General features: G+C 39.3%; 1 protein-coding gene across 4 annotated transcripts in view; it reads right to left on the bottom strand.

Annotated features, from left to right (window-relative positions):
- The window catches only part of COP1 (COP1 E3 ubiquitin ligase), a 241,315-nt gene extending 223,289 nt beyond the window's left edge, over positions 1-18,026 (bottom strand). For 3 of the 4 annotated variants that reach the window (XM_045811397.2, XM_045811396.2, XM_045811398.2), the window contains exon 1: positions 17,350-18,026. In XM_045811397.2, coding sequence (XP_045667353.2) covers positions 17,350-17,756 — 407 coding nt within the window. In that variant the 5' untranslated portion in view covers positions 17,757-18,026. The remainder of the gene's footprint in view (positions 1-17,349) is intronic. The other variant, XM_045811394.2, reaches the window with a different exon arrangement.
- Positions 18,027-19,171: the final 1,145 nt, after the last annotated feature.

The raw sequence follows: 19,171 nt of genomic DNA, 5'->3' as shown, positions 1-19,171 counted from the left end.
ATTTAGAATTTTCCTACAAAATTCTCATTTTTCGAAGCCTAACTTTCCTGAATCACTTTTGACTAAATCACTGATATCTAGATTTTTCCACACAATATTCTTTATTACTTTGGTGAGGTAACATTAAGAGAATCCATGAAAGAACTAAATGCTACTAGTTCTAGGATCTTAAACCAGGTTTACATTTAGCCAGCTAACCTACATCTGACTCTAGCTTTAGGAATGTTGCTAAACATGTCTAATTTACCTCATCCCAGAACCTCCTCCACCCTTCACTCCCACATACAAATATTTAGTTCATAGGGAAGAAAACGATAATTCACAATTGTCTCAGAGATTTCTTCCAGTATGCTGAAATCTATATTCAAGTTTTGAGGCAGGCGTTTTCTACGTTTACACATCTACACGAAGCTACATCCAACTGCCACCTAGCAAACAGGATTTTTTTTTTTAATTTCATCATCTATAAAACATCATCCAATTTTCAGATATGTCAAAGTATAAAAGAAGAAAAAGAAGTTCAATTTAGAATCAAAGAAATAAGACAAATAAAACAAAGCAAGAGAGGAGCCTCGGATGGGCCAAAGGATAATGTAAAACACATTCAGCTCACTCTGCACTTGTGAAAATTCAACTGCAAGGAGGCTTACCCTCTTGCTATATACACTTAGAAGACTAGAGGGGGAGGAGGGATAAATGAAAAACTGCTTTCAGACACTGGACACTAGATAGCACAGTACTGAGATCTTTGAGGGAAAAGAATTCTAGAAATCTACACAAGGTTCTCGAGTCTGTTGCTGTATACTAGTCATAGGTGACCAGGGCAAAAACTCTACAAAATCAGTTAAAAATGACCAAGAAGCTATAAAATGCTGGGCATTCAATAGAAAACCCAGAAGAGACAATAGTAGTGGAGCTAAACCAACTCTAGAAAAATGGCTCCTTACCAGCCACCCTCAAATAAAATTTTTATAGCAACTGCATGTGAACCTACAATTTTCTCAAAATAAAAAGTTTAATTACAAAAAATTTAACTTAATTAAAAAATATAATACTCAAAAGGATAAACTGATCTGCAAGGAACTTCACTTCCTGCTAGAACAAAGCCCAATACTCTGTAAAGGAAGAAAACAAAATCCAGCATTCAGTAAATTCAAGTTTATAATGTCTACTACCCAATGGCATGTGAAATAGCAGGAGAATGTGACCCGTATAAAGGAGGAAAAACAGTCAATAGGAACAAAAAGATAAATACTGGAATTAGCGGAAAAAAACTTCAAAACATATATTACAAATATGCTCAATGATTTCAAGAATCACAAAACTACAATTAGGAAAATAGAAGACATAGAAAGAATCAGTCAAAACCCTAAGAGCTGAAAAAGAAGTACCTGAGGATACAGCAAAAGACATGAATTTATAAGAGAAAGTAAAATGTAATTCCTAGAAATTTTAAAAACACATCAAATGCAAAGCATTACTTCCATGGGCTCAGCAATACATGAAACACAAGTTAAGAAGTCGTGAATGTGAAGACAGGTCAACAGACATTATCAAAATCAAAACACAAAAAGAAAACAAAAAAAGAAGACCGAGCATCCAAGAGTTCTTGTGAAGATATTTCCATACCCACCACCAAAAACTTAAAGCAGATAATATACTGCACAAACTTAAGCTTGCCAAAAGGTTTATCTATGTCATTTAACTGCATTCAAAAACCAACATTACAGAACTACAGAAAATTGTTTTTTAAATACCACTATTTTGAATTAATAAAGCACACATCTCAGTTTAGAAACGGTCATATCACAATCAGTTGGACTCTCAGGTTACATTTTTAATCGGTGCCGTATTTGTAATCTCCCTAACATTTGTATACATTGCCTACTTCAAAAACAGCTTCCAAATTTATTGAATAGTACAAACTATCATCTCAAAACACTTCAATAAAATAACAAATACGTTGTTCAATCCATGTATATCTTGGTACTGACACTAATTCCTTTACACCGAAACAAACTGTTTCAACTGTCTCATAGTAAGTAGTTCTGGTTATAATTAACCAAGCATTCAAATCTTCCAGAGGTTAAGTACTAAAAGCAAAACATTACCAAGATCATCAGAGCAAGGTACAATCCAAAGTCATTTAGAAAAATAAAGAGTAGTTACATTATATCTAAACAAGACCAAAGAGGGGTGCCTGGGTGGTTCAGTCATTAAGTGTCTGCCTTCAGCCCAGGTCACGATTCCAGGGATCCTGGAGTCCAGCTCCCCCGTCAGGCTCCCTGTTTAGCGGGGAGTCTGCTTGTCCCTCTAACTATACCCTGCTCGTGCTCGCTCTCTCTCTCAGTCCCTATCTCTCTCTCAAATAAATAAATAAATAAATAAAATCTTTTTTTAAAAAATAAAATAAACAAGACCAAAGAACCACTTTCATATTTTGTCACCAAATGTCAAACCCTAGCAATTACTACCTGATTCTTTTCAGTAATTTTATAATTTACAATGTCTCAAAATGTCCAAAACTCAAAATTTCTATAGCTTCCTCCTTTCCCTTAAACCAGTTGCCATGCAAGCATCCATCCTCCATTTTCAACTGGCCCCAAAGAATTTCCTTGAAAGACAAGGAAATGGGTGAAAAGGAAAAAATAAACTTCAAATCCTCCTTTTACACCAACACTGATAACAATCTCCACAGGCAGTTCAGTTCCAGCCTCTGTTCCATCATCACACTCCTTCCTACTTTCATTTGATATAATAAAATGCCCTAAAAAAACTTAAATCTTTTTTCAAAAGTAGAGATTAAATGTATCTGGTATTTTGTAAAATGATTTCTCCCTAACCCATCTCCATTAAGACCTGTGTTTAACATTGTCTTATGTCACATATTCAAAGAATAAAGTCAGAGAAGGTAAGGAAGAAAAGGAACAGAAGGCAAACTTTGTAGACTCTGTAATTTAATAAGGGATTTCTTTTTTAAAGGGGGCAAGGGGCCCCTGGCTGGCTCAGTTGGAAGAGCATTCAACTCTTGATCTCAGGGTCATGAGTTCAAGCCCCACGTTGCATACAGAGATTACTTACATGAATAAATAAATACATAAAAACTCGTAAATTTTTTTAAAAAATAAAAAATCAAAAGGGGGGCCAGGGAGACTCAAAATAGCTATATGCTAGCTTCAAAAACAGAAATTTTAAAAGGATAAGAGACCACAATGGTCCAGGCAAGAAAGGACACCACGATTAATACAAGTAATAGTCATGAAAAGATAAGTAGGGGAGCCAATCTCTAGTATTTACCAAAAAAAAAAAAAAGAAGAAGAAGAAGAAGAAGAAGCAGAAGCAGAAGCAGAAGCAGCAGCAGCTTAGCTCAGGAAACCAAATATGGCCAAGAAGTGTCACTACTGGGGCGCCTGGGTGGCTCAGTCCTTAAGCATCTGCCTTCAGCCCAGGTCATGATACCAAGGTCCTGGGATAGAGCCCTGCATCAGGCTCCCCACTCAGCAGGAAGCCTACTTCTCTCTCTCCCACTCCCCCTGCTTGTGTTCCCTCTCTTACTCTCTCTCTCTCTGTCAAATAAATAAATAAATAAATCTTTAAAGAAGAAGAAGTGTCTCTACTGATTCTCCAGCATGAAAATTACCCAATACACTCTCGATCTTGACCTGGATCTAGTTCTATTCACACATTCCCAGGGCTCTTCCTTAAACAGAACATCAATTCTATCTATCATTAAAGGCTTGGAATTGGAGACTTTTAATTAGGTTTGTGTACATTTAAGAAAGGTGCAGCAATTAAGAGAATTATCTCATGGCAAACACCAGGACTAGGCCTCAAAGGATCTAGAGACTTCAGCAATATGGAATATATGCAATACGGAATAGAGATCTTCGCTAGTGTTCTACCATTAATGTGACTTAACAGCTTCTTTTTTCTGCTTCTCAAGGATATCAACTTACAATACACAGTCCTTCTCATACCAATACTACAACAAGAACATGAATTAAAATAGTCCTATTCAGGTGTTTATTTCAAATTCCTAAGACAGAAAATATAATTGGTCCAAAACTATCTCTTCAAGCCAATTTCAAGATGATGAAATTGCTATATTTTAATCACACTTCAGAAAAGCACCTGTTATAGGCCAATCAATGAGAAGACATCAAGTTCACACAGAAGAAAAACACAGGTACCTAAACAAGAGAGGTTACAGAAACAGAAATTTCTATTATGAGGAAGTGGGGACGGCGGGGGGGGGGGGGGTTCCATATGTCATATGTTTCATTAGACAACACCCCCATCCCATTATCCATGGGTAAAAGAAATCTCTAAACTGCATGGAACACAGGTCCTTCATATCCATATATGGATTTTTTAAGTAACTTTCTTAAGAAAGTGTTTTAGTGGTTAAAGGGACGCCTGGGTGGCTTAGTTGGTTAAGTGTCTGATTTCAGCTCAGGTCATGATCCCAGGGTCCTGGGATGGAGCCTCACATCTTTACCCTTGGGCTCAGGCTCCACGCTCGGCAGGGAGTCTGCTTGTCTCTCTCCCTCTCCCCCTGCTAGTGCTCTGTCTCTCTCTCAAATAAATAAATAAAATCTTTTAAAAAAAGAACTGTTTTAGGGGCACCTGGGTGGCTCAGTTGGTTAAGCGACTGCCTTCAAGCTAGGGTCATGATCCCAGGGTCCTGGGACGTCAGGCTCCCCGTGCGGCAGGGATCCTGCTTCTCCCACTCCCTCTGCCTGCTGCCCCCCTGCTTGTGCTCTGTCAAATAAATAAATAAAATCTTTTTTAAAAATAGTAAGAAAAAAAAAAAAAGAACTGTTTTAGTGGTTAAGTTTTATTTTATAAATACACTACTGAATACAAAGTATAACCCAATTAAATTTGCCTTCTGTTCTTGAACTAAAAACCCAAGCACCATAATATCAACAACACATACCTCTACAGAAAATGCATTCAACCAAAACGTGAAAATCTGGACCATGTCTTTGCTGTGAACTCTACTTTGGCTACGAAGAAGTATACTATTGACTGACCCAAGTTAATTACTGATGATCAAAACACCACCTTTAAAAAGCAGTAATAGCCAGTAAGTCCATAAAAAGATGTTCAATATCACTAGTTATTCTGGGAAAATAAATCAAACCACAATGAGACACTTTACATGCACTACATTGACTATAATAATAAAAAAAATGGTAAGGATGCGGAGAAATTTAAATCCTTGCATACTACTGGTGGGAATGTAAAATCACGCAACCTCTGTGGAAAACAGTTTGGCGGTTTCTCGAAATGTTAAACACAGAATTACCATATGACTTTAGCACTTACAGTCCTAGGTAAATACTACAAAGCCTGGAGAACATTATATTCAAACAAAAACTTCTACACAGGGGCGCCTGGGTGGCACAGTGGTTAAGCGTCTGCCTTCGGCTCAGGGCGTGATCCCAGCATTATGGGATCGAGCCCCACATCAGGCTCTTCCTCTATGAGCCTGCTTCTTCCTCTCCCACTCCCCCTGCTTGTGTTCCCTCTCTCACTGGCTGTCTCTCTTTGTCGAATAAATAAATAAATAAATCTTTAAAAAAAAAAAAAAACTTCTACACAAATGTTCATAAGAACATTATTCATAATAAAAAATGGAAACCACCCAAATGTCCATCATCTAATCAGTGGATAAAAGAAACATGGTCTATCAATATAATGGAGTATCATTCAGCCATAAAAAGTGATACACACTGTAACACAGGTTAACCTTAAAAACATTATGCTAAGTGAAATAAGCCAGCCACAAAAGACCACATATTGTGTGATTCCATTTATATGAAATGTCCAGAACAGGCAAATCTATAGAGATAGAAAGCAAATCAGTGGTTGCCAAGGGAGAAGGGCAGTGACTATTTAATAATAGGGTTTCCTCTAACAGTGATGAACATGTTCTGGAATAGATACTGCTGATGGTTGCACAATACTGGCGATGTACTAAAAACCACTGAATTGTACACTTTAATTGGTTAAAAGGTTGAATTTTATGAGGTATGAATTTTACCTTAAATTTTTAATAAAAGGAATAGAGAATTTATTATTTCCAGCCACAAGGGAGTAATAAAATAGATCCTAGAGAATGGAAGCACACTATTGGAAAATTCTTACATTGTCTATGAAATGATGTAACATTATTTGAAGGCAGAGCATGAAACATTAAAAATGAGTATTGTAAACCCTAAAGAACTCCCTGCCGAACACACACACACACACCCTCACCCCACGCAACTATCACTAAGTCGAAAGTGGAAATAAAATAGAAATCTTGAAAAAACCCAATTAATCCAAAAGAAAGAAGGAAAGAAAAAAGAGACAAAAACAGAATGGAAGAGAAAAATAGGAAACAAAGAGCAAGCAAGACATACACATAAAACCAAGTATATCATAACAGTGTTAAAATACAAAGAGCATAGAGGCACCTGGATGCCTCAACTGGTTAATCATCCAACTCTTGATTTTGGCTCAGGTCATGATCTCTGGTGTCTGAGATCGTGCGCCCTATCAGCTCTGTGCCCAGTGGTGAGTCTGCTTGAGATTCTCTTTCTCCCCCTCCCCCCCCACTCTCTCTCTCTCTCAAATAAATAAATCTTTATTTTTTTTATTTGAGAGAGACAGTGCAAGCAGGGGGATGGGCAGAGGGAAAAGCAGGCACCCTGCTGAGCAGGGAGCCTGACTGGTACTCCGATCCCAGGACCCTGATCATGACCTGAGCTGACAGCAGATGCTTAACTGACTGAGCCACCCAGGCACCCCAATAAATAAATCTATATGTATGTATGTATGTATGTATGTATGTATACAGCCTAACCAATCCAATTAATAGGCAAATCATTTAATTAAATTAAAAAGGAAGATTCAAACATATACTATCTATAAGAAACCTACTTCATTTTTTTAAATGGACTTTTTAATGATACATATATATATACTTTTTAAAGATTTTACTTATTTATTTGGGAGTGAGAGAGATAGCTAGAGAGAGAGAGAGAGAGCACACACCAGCAGGGAGAGAGGGAGAAAAAGATTCCCTGCCGAGCAGGGAGCCCGATGTGGGGCTCAATCCGAGGACCCCGGGATCACGACCTGAGCTGAAGGCAGATGCTTAACTGACTGAGCCATCCAGGCACCTCAGAAACCTACTTTAATTAAAACAAATATAGAAAAGTGAAGGACCAAAAAAAAAAAAAAAGCCATGTAAACACTTATACAAAGAAAGGTGGGAAGGCTATATTAACATCAGACTAGTTAGATTTCACACAAATATTACCAGGAATAAAGAGACACATTTCAAATGATAAAGAAATCAATTTGCCACATCTAAATGTGTGTGCCCTACTAACAAAACTTCAAAATACACAAAGCAAAAGCTGACAAAATTAAATGGAGACACAGCCAAATCCACAATTATAGTTGGAATGGCTGAAGATTTTAACACTCCTCTTTCAGGAATTGATAAAACAAGTATATAGAAAATCAAAAGGGGCATATGGAATGTAATACCAACCTGACTATTTGACATTATAGAATATGCCAGCCTACACACAGCAAAATACTATCTTTTTCAAGTGCATATAGAACATTAACAAAGATAAAGCTTATGGTGGACCATGAAACAAGTCTCAATAAATTTAAAAGGACTAAATTCAGGGGCACCTGGGTGGCCCAGTCAGTTAAGCATCTGCCTTCGGCTCAGGTCACGATCTCCTGGTCCTGGGATGGAGTCCCACATCAGGCTCCCAGCTCAGTGGGGAGTCTGCTTCTCTCCCTCCCTCAGCCTCTCCCCCTGCTTGTGCTCTTTGGCTCTCACTCTCTCTCAAATAAATAAATAAATCTTTAAAAAAAAAAAAAAAGGACAATTCATACAAATCCTATTCCCTGAGCAAAGGTGAATTATATTAAAAATCAATAACACATTATCCAGAAAATTCTCACTGAGAAATTAAACAACATTTTTTTTTGTTGTTGTTGTTTTTAAGATTTTATTTATTTATTTGACAGAGAGACAGCAAGAAAGGGAACGCAAGCAGGGGGAGTGAGAGAGGGAGAAGCAGGGATCCAGCTGAGCAGGGAGCCTGATGCGAGGCTCAATCCCAGGACCCTGGGATCATGACCTGAGCTGAAGGCAGATGCTTAATGACTGAGCCACCCAGGCACCCCTAAACAACATATTTCTAAATAACCCACAGTTCAAACAAGAAATCACAATGGAAATGACAAAGTATTCTGAACTGAATGAAAATTAAAAGATAACACTAATGTGAGGATTAGAAAAGGCCAAATCAATTATCTAAGCTTCTATATTCAGAAACCAAAAAAAGGTGAAATTCAAAATAAAAGGAAAGAAATAATAAACCCAAAAATTACTGAAATAGAAAATGGACAAACTATATAGAAAATCAAAATACCAAAACCAGTAATTCGAAAAGATTAATAAAATTGATAATACTCTAAACTGTTCAAGAAAAAAGAAGAAAACACAAACTACCTCTTTCAGGAATGAAAGAAGCAGCATCCCTTCCAATCCTATAAGCATTAAAAGTATAAGGAAATATTATGAACTTTATGTCGATAAGTTCAATAACTTGGTTGAAATGGACAAATCCCTTAGCAGACAAACTACCAAAGCTTACTCAAGAAATATAGGACAGAAAAAGCCCTTTATCTATTAAAGAAACTGAAGTAGTAAATAGAACCCTCCCACAAAAACTTTGGCTTCATTGGTGAATTCTACCTAACACTTAAGGAAGAAACATACTAATTCCATACAAACTCTTCCAGAAAATTGAAGAGATAACATTTCTCCCTCTCCCCCTCCTTCAGAAGAGATTTTCTATATACTTGTTTTATCAAGTATTACCCTGTGTGATGAGCTGAACGGTGTCTTCTCCCAAATTCATGTTAAAATCCTAGCCCCCCAGTACCTCCAAATGTGACTGTATTTGGAAACTGGGCCTTAGAGATAGTTAAGGTAAAATGAAATCATATATTGGGCCCTAGTCCAATAACTGGTGTCGTTATAAGAAATTAGAATACAGACAACACAAAGATCATGGGGTGACCATGTAAAGATACATCAAGAGGGTGGCCATCTACAAGCCAAGGAGAAAGGCCTCAGAGAAACCCAAACCTGCCAATACCTTGACCTTGGACTACTAGCCTCTAAAACTGTAAGAAAATAAATTTCTGTTATTTAAGTTACCCAGTCTGTCCATTATTGTATGGCAAACCTAGCACTAATACACCTGATATAAAAACCAAACCATATATATATGTACACACACACACATATATATATATTTTTACAAGAACACCATAGACCAGTATTACTCATAAAAATACAAAACAATCTCTTTTAAAAATTAGTAAATGGGGCATAAAAAAAGAAGTAAAACTGGAAACTGGAAAAGAAGAAGTAAAACTGTCTTGATTTGCAGATGACATGATTGTATTCTCAGAAAACCTTATAGGATCTACCGAAAAAACTATTAGAACAAGTAAATTCAACAATCACAGGATACAAGGTTAACATACAAAAATAAATTTTATTTCTACATATTAGCAACAATTAGAAATTGAAATTAAAATAATATTTACAACATCATCAAAAACATGAAATTCTTAGGGTTAAGTTTAACAAAATACGTGCAAGTTCCAAACACTGAAAAACTACAAAATTACAAAACACTGCTAAGAGAAATTAAAGACCTAAATAATTGAAGAAATATACTATGTTCATGGTTCAAAGATTCAATATCGTTAAGATATCACATCTTCCCAGACTAAGTCACAGATTCAAAGTAACTCAAATTAAAATCCTAGCATGCTTTTTTGAATAAATTGGTAAGTTAATTCTAAAATCTATGTGGAAATGCAAAAGACCTAAATAACCAAAATGACTTTGAAATACAGGAACAAAATTACACTATCCGATTTCAAGATTTACTAAAATGATAGAGTAATCAAGACACTGTGGTATTGGCATAAGGGTAAACATACAGATCAACAGAACAAAGAGTCCAGAAATAAACTTATACACATTTGGCTAATTAATTTTTAAGATAGGTTCCAAGAAAATTCAATGAACAAAGATGGCCTTTTCAACAAATGGGTGCCACAATCACTGGTTATCTATGGAGGAGAGGAAAAATCTTCAACCCTGACCACACACAGTATACAAAATCTAACATGAAATGATCAGTTATCTACCCATGAGAAAACTATAAAGCATCTTGAAGAAATATATAAGAAAATCTTTGACTTTACACTAGGCAACAAACTCTTGGATAGAACACAAAAGTCATAAACCATAAAAGGAACAACTGATACACTGGACTTAAAATTTAAAACTTTTGCACTTCAAAAGACAATGTTAAAAAAACAAAAAGGTAAGCAACAGACTGGGAGATAACATCACAATATATAGAACTGACAAAAGACATATATCCAGCATAAATAAAGAACCCTCACAATTAAAAACAAACAAGAGAAAAATGAGCAAAAGATTAGAAAACTTCATAAAAAATACGCAAATGAGAAAATAAGCACATGGAAATATGTTCAATGTCATCAGTCATTAAGGCAATCCAAACTATAACAATGAAATACTACTACACACCCAGTAGAATAACTAAATTTGAAAGACTTTGAAAAAAATTGAAACATCAAACGTTGGCAAGAATGTGGAACTGGAACTCTTCTACATTACTGATAGAAATGCAAAATGATAGGGCATCTGGGTGGCTCAGTCGGTTAAACGTCTGCCTTCAGCTCAGGTCATGATCCCAGGGTCCTGGGATCGAGTCCTGCATCCGACTCCCTGCTCAGCGGGGAGCCTGCTTCTCTGTCTCCCTCTGCCCCTCCCCCTGCTGATGTGCATTTGCACGCTCTCGCTCTCAAATAAAATCTTTTTTAAAAAAGAAATTCCTTATAAAAAAGAAATGCAAAATAATGATACAGCCACTTTTAAAAACAGTTTTGCTGTATATTATAAAGTTAAACATATACTTGACCATACAACCCAGCCAATACAGTCCTAAATATTTACCCAAGAGATATGAAGGTATGTCCACACGATACCTGAATGTAAATGTTTACAACTTTCTTCACAATTGCCAAAAACTAGAAACAAAAAACCTCAAATCATGTTATACCCATATAATGCAATACTACTCACCAATTAAAAGAAAAAAATGAGTGGTATATGCAACATTAAATTTGAAAAACATTATGCCAAATAAAAAAAGTCAGGCACAAAAGAGTACATACTGAATGACTCCCTTAATACAAAATCCTAGGAAAGGGGTGCCTGGGTGGCTCAGTAGGTTAAGTGCCTGCCTTCGGCTCAGGTCATGATCTTGGGGTCTGGGATCAAGCAGCACATCGGGCTCCCTGATCACAGGGAGTCTGCTTCTCCCTCTTCCTCTGCCTCCCCACCCCCAACCCCGCCACTGTTGGCTCTCTCTCTCTCTCAAATAAATAAATAAAATCTTCCTCTCTACCTTCATTTCCTCATCAATAAAATGGAAATGATAAAAGTATCTGTATCAAACAACTATCATGAAGATTGAATAGCTAATGTTAAACCATTACAAGAGTGCCTGGCAAATAATTTTTTTAGAAGTACGTATACCTCCATATTTTATTAGGAGTATGTATACCAAGCCAATGGTTAGTACAGCACATTCACTTTGGAGTGAACGTAGCGTTTATTAACTTTGAGTTTCAAGTATCTAAAAGAGTCCCAAAAATAGTTATGTGTAATTTTTACTTAACCCACTTTGTCTTATTATCTCTATTAAAGCCAAAATGCCCATCCTTTAACTAATACTGAGACCAAGGAATTCCAATACATGACTTGGGCCTGGTATTACATGTTCCAACTCTGAATTTGGGGAAGAGCACCCACACCAAACCACACAGACTACGAATAGAGAAGGATGGACTTCTATAGGTTAATACCAGAATTACAATAAACAGAAATCAGACTGCCTACTACAACCCACCTTCCTCTCTATGTAGAAATAGAGACAAAATCAGCTCATGATACTTAACTATATAAAATGAAAGAATAATTAACTTATATATGAAGACATGAAGAGAAAACATGTTACTCTCAATGAAATGTGAGCTGAGATGGTACAAACCTATATATCTAGAACCTGCCACATCCATATATGAATAAAGAGGGCAAAGTGAAGAGCAAAGATGGGGAGACACCACATATAAAAACAAGTCAAGAATTTAAGAAATGTTTTACTTTGTACAATACAAATCTTAACAGGAAAAAAAAAGACTAACACTGTTAAAGCTTTCCTTCCAAGCTACAGAAGCTTTGAGGAAAAGGGTTGCAGGCTAAAATAATTATTCAAAATAAAAAACACCAGTAACAATATACATATGCAAGGAGAAAAAATGAGCAACAAGGTTTAAGGCTTGAGTTACTTTAACCAGTAACAATTTTTGGGGGGGCATCTGGCTGGCTGGCTCAGTTGGTAGAGCATATGACTCTTGATCTTGGGATTGTGGGTTCGAGCTCCATGTTGGGTGTAGAGATTACTTAAAAAAATAAAATATTTTTAAAAAGTGTTCAAATAAAAAAATAGCAATTTTTAGAATATGATCAAATAAGTAATGTTGGATTATCAGGAAAGGTCTGTAAAAGGAAAGGGTAGCTACTAATCAACACATTCTTTAGTATACTACTGCATCAGTACCTCCCTCTCCATTTATAGACCAGAATTCAAGCTGATAGTCTTTCATATCCTGCTTCATAATTTTCTCTTTCATTCGGTCTACCATTTGATTCACCTAAGTCCGCTGACAACAATGCTAACAATCCATCATCTGATAGCCACAAAGACCGTAATGAACTGCTATGATTTGATACCACTTCCTGCAGAGTATCTTTCGCCATCATGGTCATCCAAATGGCACGTGCATTATAAAGCAAAAGATTCATCAAGTTTTAATTTTGCAGATTCAAGTTCTTGCCTGATGTTACTACAATAATAACATAATGAATTCTAAAGTTTATTTCAGTAGTTGAATATGCTTTAAAAGCTCTTTAGGGGCGCCTGAGTGGCGCATTCGTTAAGTGTCTGCCTTTGGCTCAGGGCGTGATCCCAGGGTCCTGGGATCAAGCCCCGCATCAGGCTCCACCGCTGGGAGCCTGCTTCTTCCTCTCCCACTCCCCCTACTTGTGTTCCCTCTCTCGCTGGCTGTCTCTCTGTCTGTCAAATAAATAAATAAAATCTTTAAAAAAAAAAAAAAAGCTCTTTAAATTAGTTAGTTCTATTTCTAATCTCACTGTGGTTTCAAAAGGCCACCTAAATTTTCTATTGTCTTTTCTGTCACAAGGAAAATTATATACCAAAATTCAGTGATTTTCAAATTTTTTTCACCCTGATAGCCCATAAGATATACATTGTATATAAATATGTAACCAAAAGTTCAAAGTTATCTTTATCATGACAAGTTATGTGGTATCTATTTTATTTCACTTTTTGATAGTTTGAAAAACACAGTAGCAACAATGATCAATGGGTTTCATCTTTAGTGCTAAATGTGATTAATAGGTAATGGCTTCCTAGAGTGCTACGCTGAGGACTGTGAGACATGTGAACTCAGAAGAGTAACATCTGCTATGGTACTAAGAGAAGCAAGGATGCCAGGATATGATACTAAAATTATATGACTAAAAGACTCTCTTCACATTAAATCGTGAGCTTCTTCTGGACAGTCTATTATTAATAGTACGACACAAGAGAGGCAGTTACATATTTATTAAACGGTAGATCTATTTAAGGTAGATCCTACCTATTTTGTATTAGGCAGGTGATCAGAATTAACCCTCCCACAAAGGGCCTACTATCTACTTGAAAATACTTATTTCTTCCTCAGAATAACTGAGACTTACAGGGAAAGAAAGAGAAAAGCTAATGCAGAGGCAGTAGTAATGTGCTAGAAGAAAGATGTCATCTTAGACTCATAGTTTAGTTAAATGGATCATGTAAGAAAAATTAGAAAAAATCAAAGTAACAAAAACTTCCTCTGAATTTCAAAGATTTATCCAACTTCAAACTAAATACTACTCTCCTATACTACAGATTCTCCAACTATAAAACAGAATTATGGGCAACTTGATAATGCTTTGTATGAAACAAATAGTTAAGTGAAAACCCTAAATCCCTGAAATGTTCATCAATTCTGCAATTAAATATAAACTTACTTACACATATGATACAAGTCAAGAGAGGCCAATGTGTGTTACTGAAAATCAGGCATTTGACTTTAAATCAACTGTTCTCAAAAAATGGTAAAAGGACATGTCACTATCACCTGGATAGCTTTTCCACTACACTACCATTCCAGTCTCCAATTCTGGTCCCTCCTCTTGATGTGGGCAGGCAAACAGGGAGGAGGGAGGAGCGGTCAGGGATAAAAACATTTCTCTCATGTGATTATGAAACGGCTGTTTCCCTCTAACCTACCACACTTAAGAGCCACTGGCCTAGGAGTGCCTGGCTGGCTTGGTTGGTGGAGCACTCGACTCAGATCTTGGGGTTATAAATTCGAGCCTCCTGTTGGGTGTAAAGATGACCTAAAAGTAAAATCTTTGGGGGGCACCTGGGTCGCTTAGTCGGTTAAGCGTCTGCCTTCAGCTCAGGTCATGATACCAGGGTTCCCATGATGGGCTCTCTGCTCAGCAAGGAGTCTGCTTCTCCCTCTCCCTCGCTCTCTGCCCCTCCCCCCTGCTTGTGTTCTCCGTCAAATGAATAAATAAAATATCTTTTAAAAAATCTTTAAAAAAGGGGCACCCGGGTGGCGCAGTCGTTAAGCGTCTGCCTTCGGCTCAGGGCGTGATCCTACCACATCAGGCTTTTCCGCTAGGAGCCTGCTTCTTCCTCTCCCACTCCCCCTGCTTGTGTTCCCTCTCTCGCTGGCTGTCTCTCTCCATCAAATAAATAAATAAAAAATCTTTTAAAAAAATCTTAAAAAAAAAAAGACCACTAGACTAAATACATGTACTTATAAATTTTCTAATTCCATAAAATAAAGTACTAAGTTGAGAACTGGGAGATCTGAGTTCTCATTTTGCCCCTTAGCTGTCCAATCTGAAACAAAGTTACTTCTTTGTCTCAATGGGAATACAATCACATTAGTATTACATCAAAACTAGAAGTTATCTATAACTTCCCAGAATTGTTCTTGGGGATAAAATGAAATGTGAAGTATAAACATATCTTTAAACTGTGATAAGAAATTATCACCATTATTCAAACTTTAGCTTCACTTAGATGTAAAAGCATAGAGTAATTTGGGTTGGTTCACAGTCTGACCTTGAAGCATACAAGACAAGACCATCCACCCAGAGCCAATTAGAAATGAAGATTCCTTGGGCCTTGACTAATACCTATCTTCTACCCCAAAGCTTGGCCAAATCAAATCTAGCTTGAGAATTGGGAAAATAGATTCCCATTAATGAATTCTTCAGAATATTCAACCTCACCAAAAAAAGAAATAATGGACTAATGAGATTTTTAGGAAGTGAAGTAGTCACACTTTTTTAACTGAAAACTTTCACTGGGCACTTCCTGGTTAGGACTTGGGACAGCAGACTGAAATTGTTAAAAATTAGGTGACAAAATTTTAATAATCTTACCACCCTCACCTTCCTTGAAAAAAAAAAAAATCAGTGCCAGCTGCTTATATGACTCTATGGCTCTCCAATTCTCTACAAAATGGCCAATAGTAATGCAACTCATATGGTGTCTGGCAGACAATGTGTGCCAAATAAATATCTATTGAACGAAAGACTGATTCCGTTATTTCTCACATCTTCTACACTATTTCAGTGCACCTATATAAATGCTTGCATATTCGTTTTCTTTCAGCCTACTAAAAATTAAAATGCAAATGGTGGCTAAAAAGACAAATTCTGAAAACTCCCATTTTGTTTCATCACTTCTATTTCATCATATGGCACTCTACTGGGTATGAGCGCAAACACCTCTTAGACCCACCCATAAGCTGGTTAAGTTATACGTAACAATCACAATTATAGCCAAGTTTCAATGAAAAATGAATTAATTCTGAATCCATAATAATTTAAGACCAAAGCAAAAATATGAATGAAGATATTTTTACTGCAATAACTAGAAACTATTAAGTCTTACCAAAATCTTTCCTACAGTTCCACCTTCTAGCCCTATCTTATTTAATGATGCCAACTCACATCAACCCTGAAGTAAATCAACTTCCCCTACAATGACAGTGCAGGCCAACTTCCTACTAATATTCTAAGTCTATCAACAATTTCCTCCAAAGAAAAAGCGTAAAATCCTACCAGTTCTCACTTAGCTAAAAGCAGTTCCTTTCTCATAATCCTACCATTTGGATTGGGTTCTGGATACAAAAACAATAAAAATCCCAAAACACTTTCAGCAAAACAATCAACTCCATCTTTCACTTAATATGGATAACCCATCTATGCCAAATATCATAACTGAATACTACTGTGTAGCATTCAAGGTGCCAACTCTGATGACAAAATGTCTACTAGCTGGCGTTTCTCAAATCCGAAGTTCCAGTACACTATAGCCTGTTACACCAATGTCAATTACATCTAACACGTGGATTATGTTTAATAAATGTGGTTCCCTCTTTCAAGGCATTCAGTGACAAGTGGAATTGTGAACAGACTTTATGACTACAGTAGCTTCAACAGCAGATTTAAAAGTGGCCTACCCTTTGAAGTGGGAGGATATTTATACACACACACACACACACACACACACACACGAAGGGATATAGACATGAAATACTACTTCTCCTTAAAATATCCATACCCACGTCTAGAGCACCATCTACCACACTTTCAATAAGCAAACCACGACCAACTCCATCCCTCAGCATCCCAGGAAGCTTAATCCTCTCCTTTTACAAGTTTAATTCACTTCAACAAGCAATCCGGACCGATAGGGTGCCTGAGTCACCACCAGACAGCCAGAAAATTCAAGGGCCAACTTTCTCCTTTTAGGCACATTTATCTCACCTTCCTTCTCGCCCCCTCTTTATTCCCTCAACTCCCCTCACCTCCTCCCCACCAGCACTGACCTCTTTAGTACCCCCACCACCCTTGCCTCGGGACTCCAACACTCCCCCATCTCACCCCATCAACCACCAGGCTGAAGGTCTGCACACCGCCACGGCACCAACCAGACCACCCTCCCAGCCGACCCCACCAGCCCAAACAGGGCAAACTGCTCATTCAGCGAAGGGGAGGGCGATGCTCTTCAAACTCACCACACGAAGTCGTTGCTTTTGTCCTCGTAGGAGTTGATGAGCCCGTTGCACAGGGGGGCGAGCAGGGGTCTCTTCCTGCTGCCGCTGCCGAGGCTGGAGCCGCTCCCTCCCACGCCGGCGCTGGGCCTGGCCGCGCAGCTGAGCCGAGAAAGGCCCGCGGACACCGCCCCGCCGCCGCTGCCGGACACCGCGGCCGCCACCAGCACAGGCCGCGCCGGGCCCCCGAGGCCGCCCGAAGCCGCGGCCTGGCCCGCCCCGCCGGACGCCGCCGCCGCCACCGCCGCCGCCGCGGAAGGGGGCGACGGAGAAGAGGACAAGGACGAGGAGGCGGAAGTCACCGAGGAGGCCGCCGAGGAGCCGGGGCTGGTCCCGGCGGAGCCCGACCCGGCCTGGCGGCTCCCAGACATCGTGACTCCCCCACCTCCGGCTGGGCGCTCGGAGAGGGACCACGACCGCGACCCGCCGCCGCCTCCCTCCCCTCAGCTTCAGTGCATCCTGAGGCCGCGCGCCGCGCCGGGAGGTGGGGCTGAGGAACAATAAAGTTGATTTTTTTTAAGGCGAGCACACAGCGGCGTCCGACGGGAGGGGGCGGAGGAAACTAAGAAAGCGGAGGGGAAACCACTACCGCTGCCGAGGCCGCCACCGCCGCGGGCCCCGCCGCAGCCAACCGGGGCGCACCGAGAGCCGGCCGTGCGCGCACGCGAGCGGCGGAAGGGGCGGGAGCGGCGGCGGAGACAACTTCGCGGGCCGCTCGGACTCGCGCAGCGCGCCCCCGGTGGTGGCCTAGCAACACCGGCCGCGCCCGTCCACAGCTTTCGCCGCTCGTGGCGTACGGGGTGGAGGGTGTGGGGCAGGCTGTCCTAAAGGGTGAAAGGGCTCCTAAAAGAGGAATGAATGATAGGGTGGCGCAATGGTTTGGGAGCTTGGGGGAAGAGCCGAGTGCTCGCGAGGGGACTGCGCACGCGCTCTGGGCTCCGACCCTCGAGGTTGCTCCGGGTCTCCGCTCCACGCTCAGAGCGGCGCGGGCGCGGAGTCGCTGCACCACGCCTGCGTGGGGGCGAGCCGCATTCCTGAACGTGGAGAGGGAGCGGTCGCTGTCGCTGTCGCTGTCCCCCGAGAGGCAGGTGGTGTGACCCAGTGGCAAGAGCATGGCAGGTGCTTCCGAGTCGCGGTTTGAAGACACTGTAGACCGGGACGCGAAGAAAAAAACCCAGGAGCTCTGAGCAGTTGAAAAGAGCACTGGACGGAGAGTCAAGAAGTCTGGGCTCTGATGTTAAACCATTCCACAGTATTGTGAGGAATAAATTAAGATGAAGTCAGTGAACGGTGCTTTCTAGCTTGCAAATATTGTAGCAAATGTTACCAGTTTTATTGGTTTGACCATGCTCTCTTGGATCTTGAAAAATTATTTACCAAATTAAGCATAACAATAATGGGAAAACAAATTATATTTAATCTGAACACAGCTCGGTCGGAACCTCGATGTAATGTGGATCTGATATAATTCTAGCACAAAACAAGGAAACCTGGCAGTTAATACCACGAAAAAATGTGCAGTTTCTGGAAGTTTTTTGGAATATCGAAAATTGAATACAGATTTTCATTTGCCATTTTGAAAATCTCCAAGATTCTGGGGGATGTAAATTAGAAACAACTGGGTGATTTTCCGTATCCTTTCCAACTCTGTCATCCTGTGGTTCTTAGAGGGAAAGATCCCAGATTTAATTCCGTCCTGTGTATTGAAGGCCTTTCCCTAGGAAGCTTTATCCATGTGGAAGGGACAGAACCAGGCTGTCATCCTCAGCTCTGACTTTGCTGCTTA

The sequence above is a fragment of the Ursus americanus genome, chromosome 2 (assembly GCF_024610735.1).
Source record: "Ursus americanus isolate L20-20 chromosome 2, mUrsAme1.1.p, whole genome shotgun sequence".
Taxonomy (NCBI): Eukaryota; Metazoa; Chordata; class Mammalia; order Carnivora; family Ursidae; genus Ursus; species Ursus americanus.
This window is presented reverse-complemented; position numbering and strand designations above follow the sequence as displayed.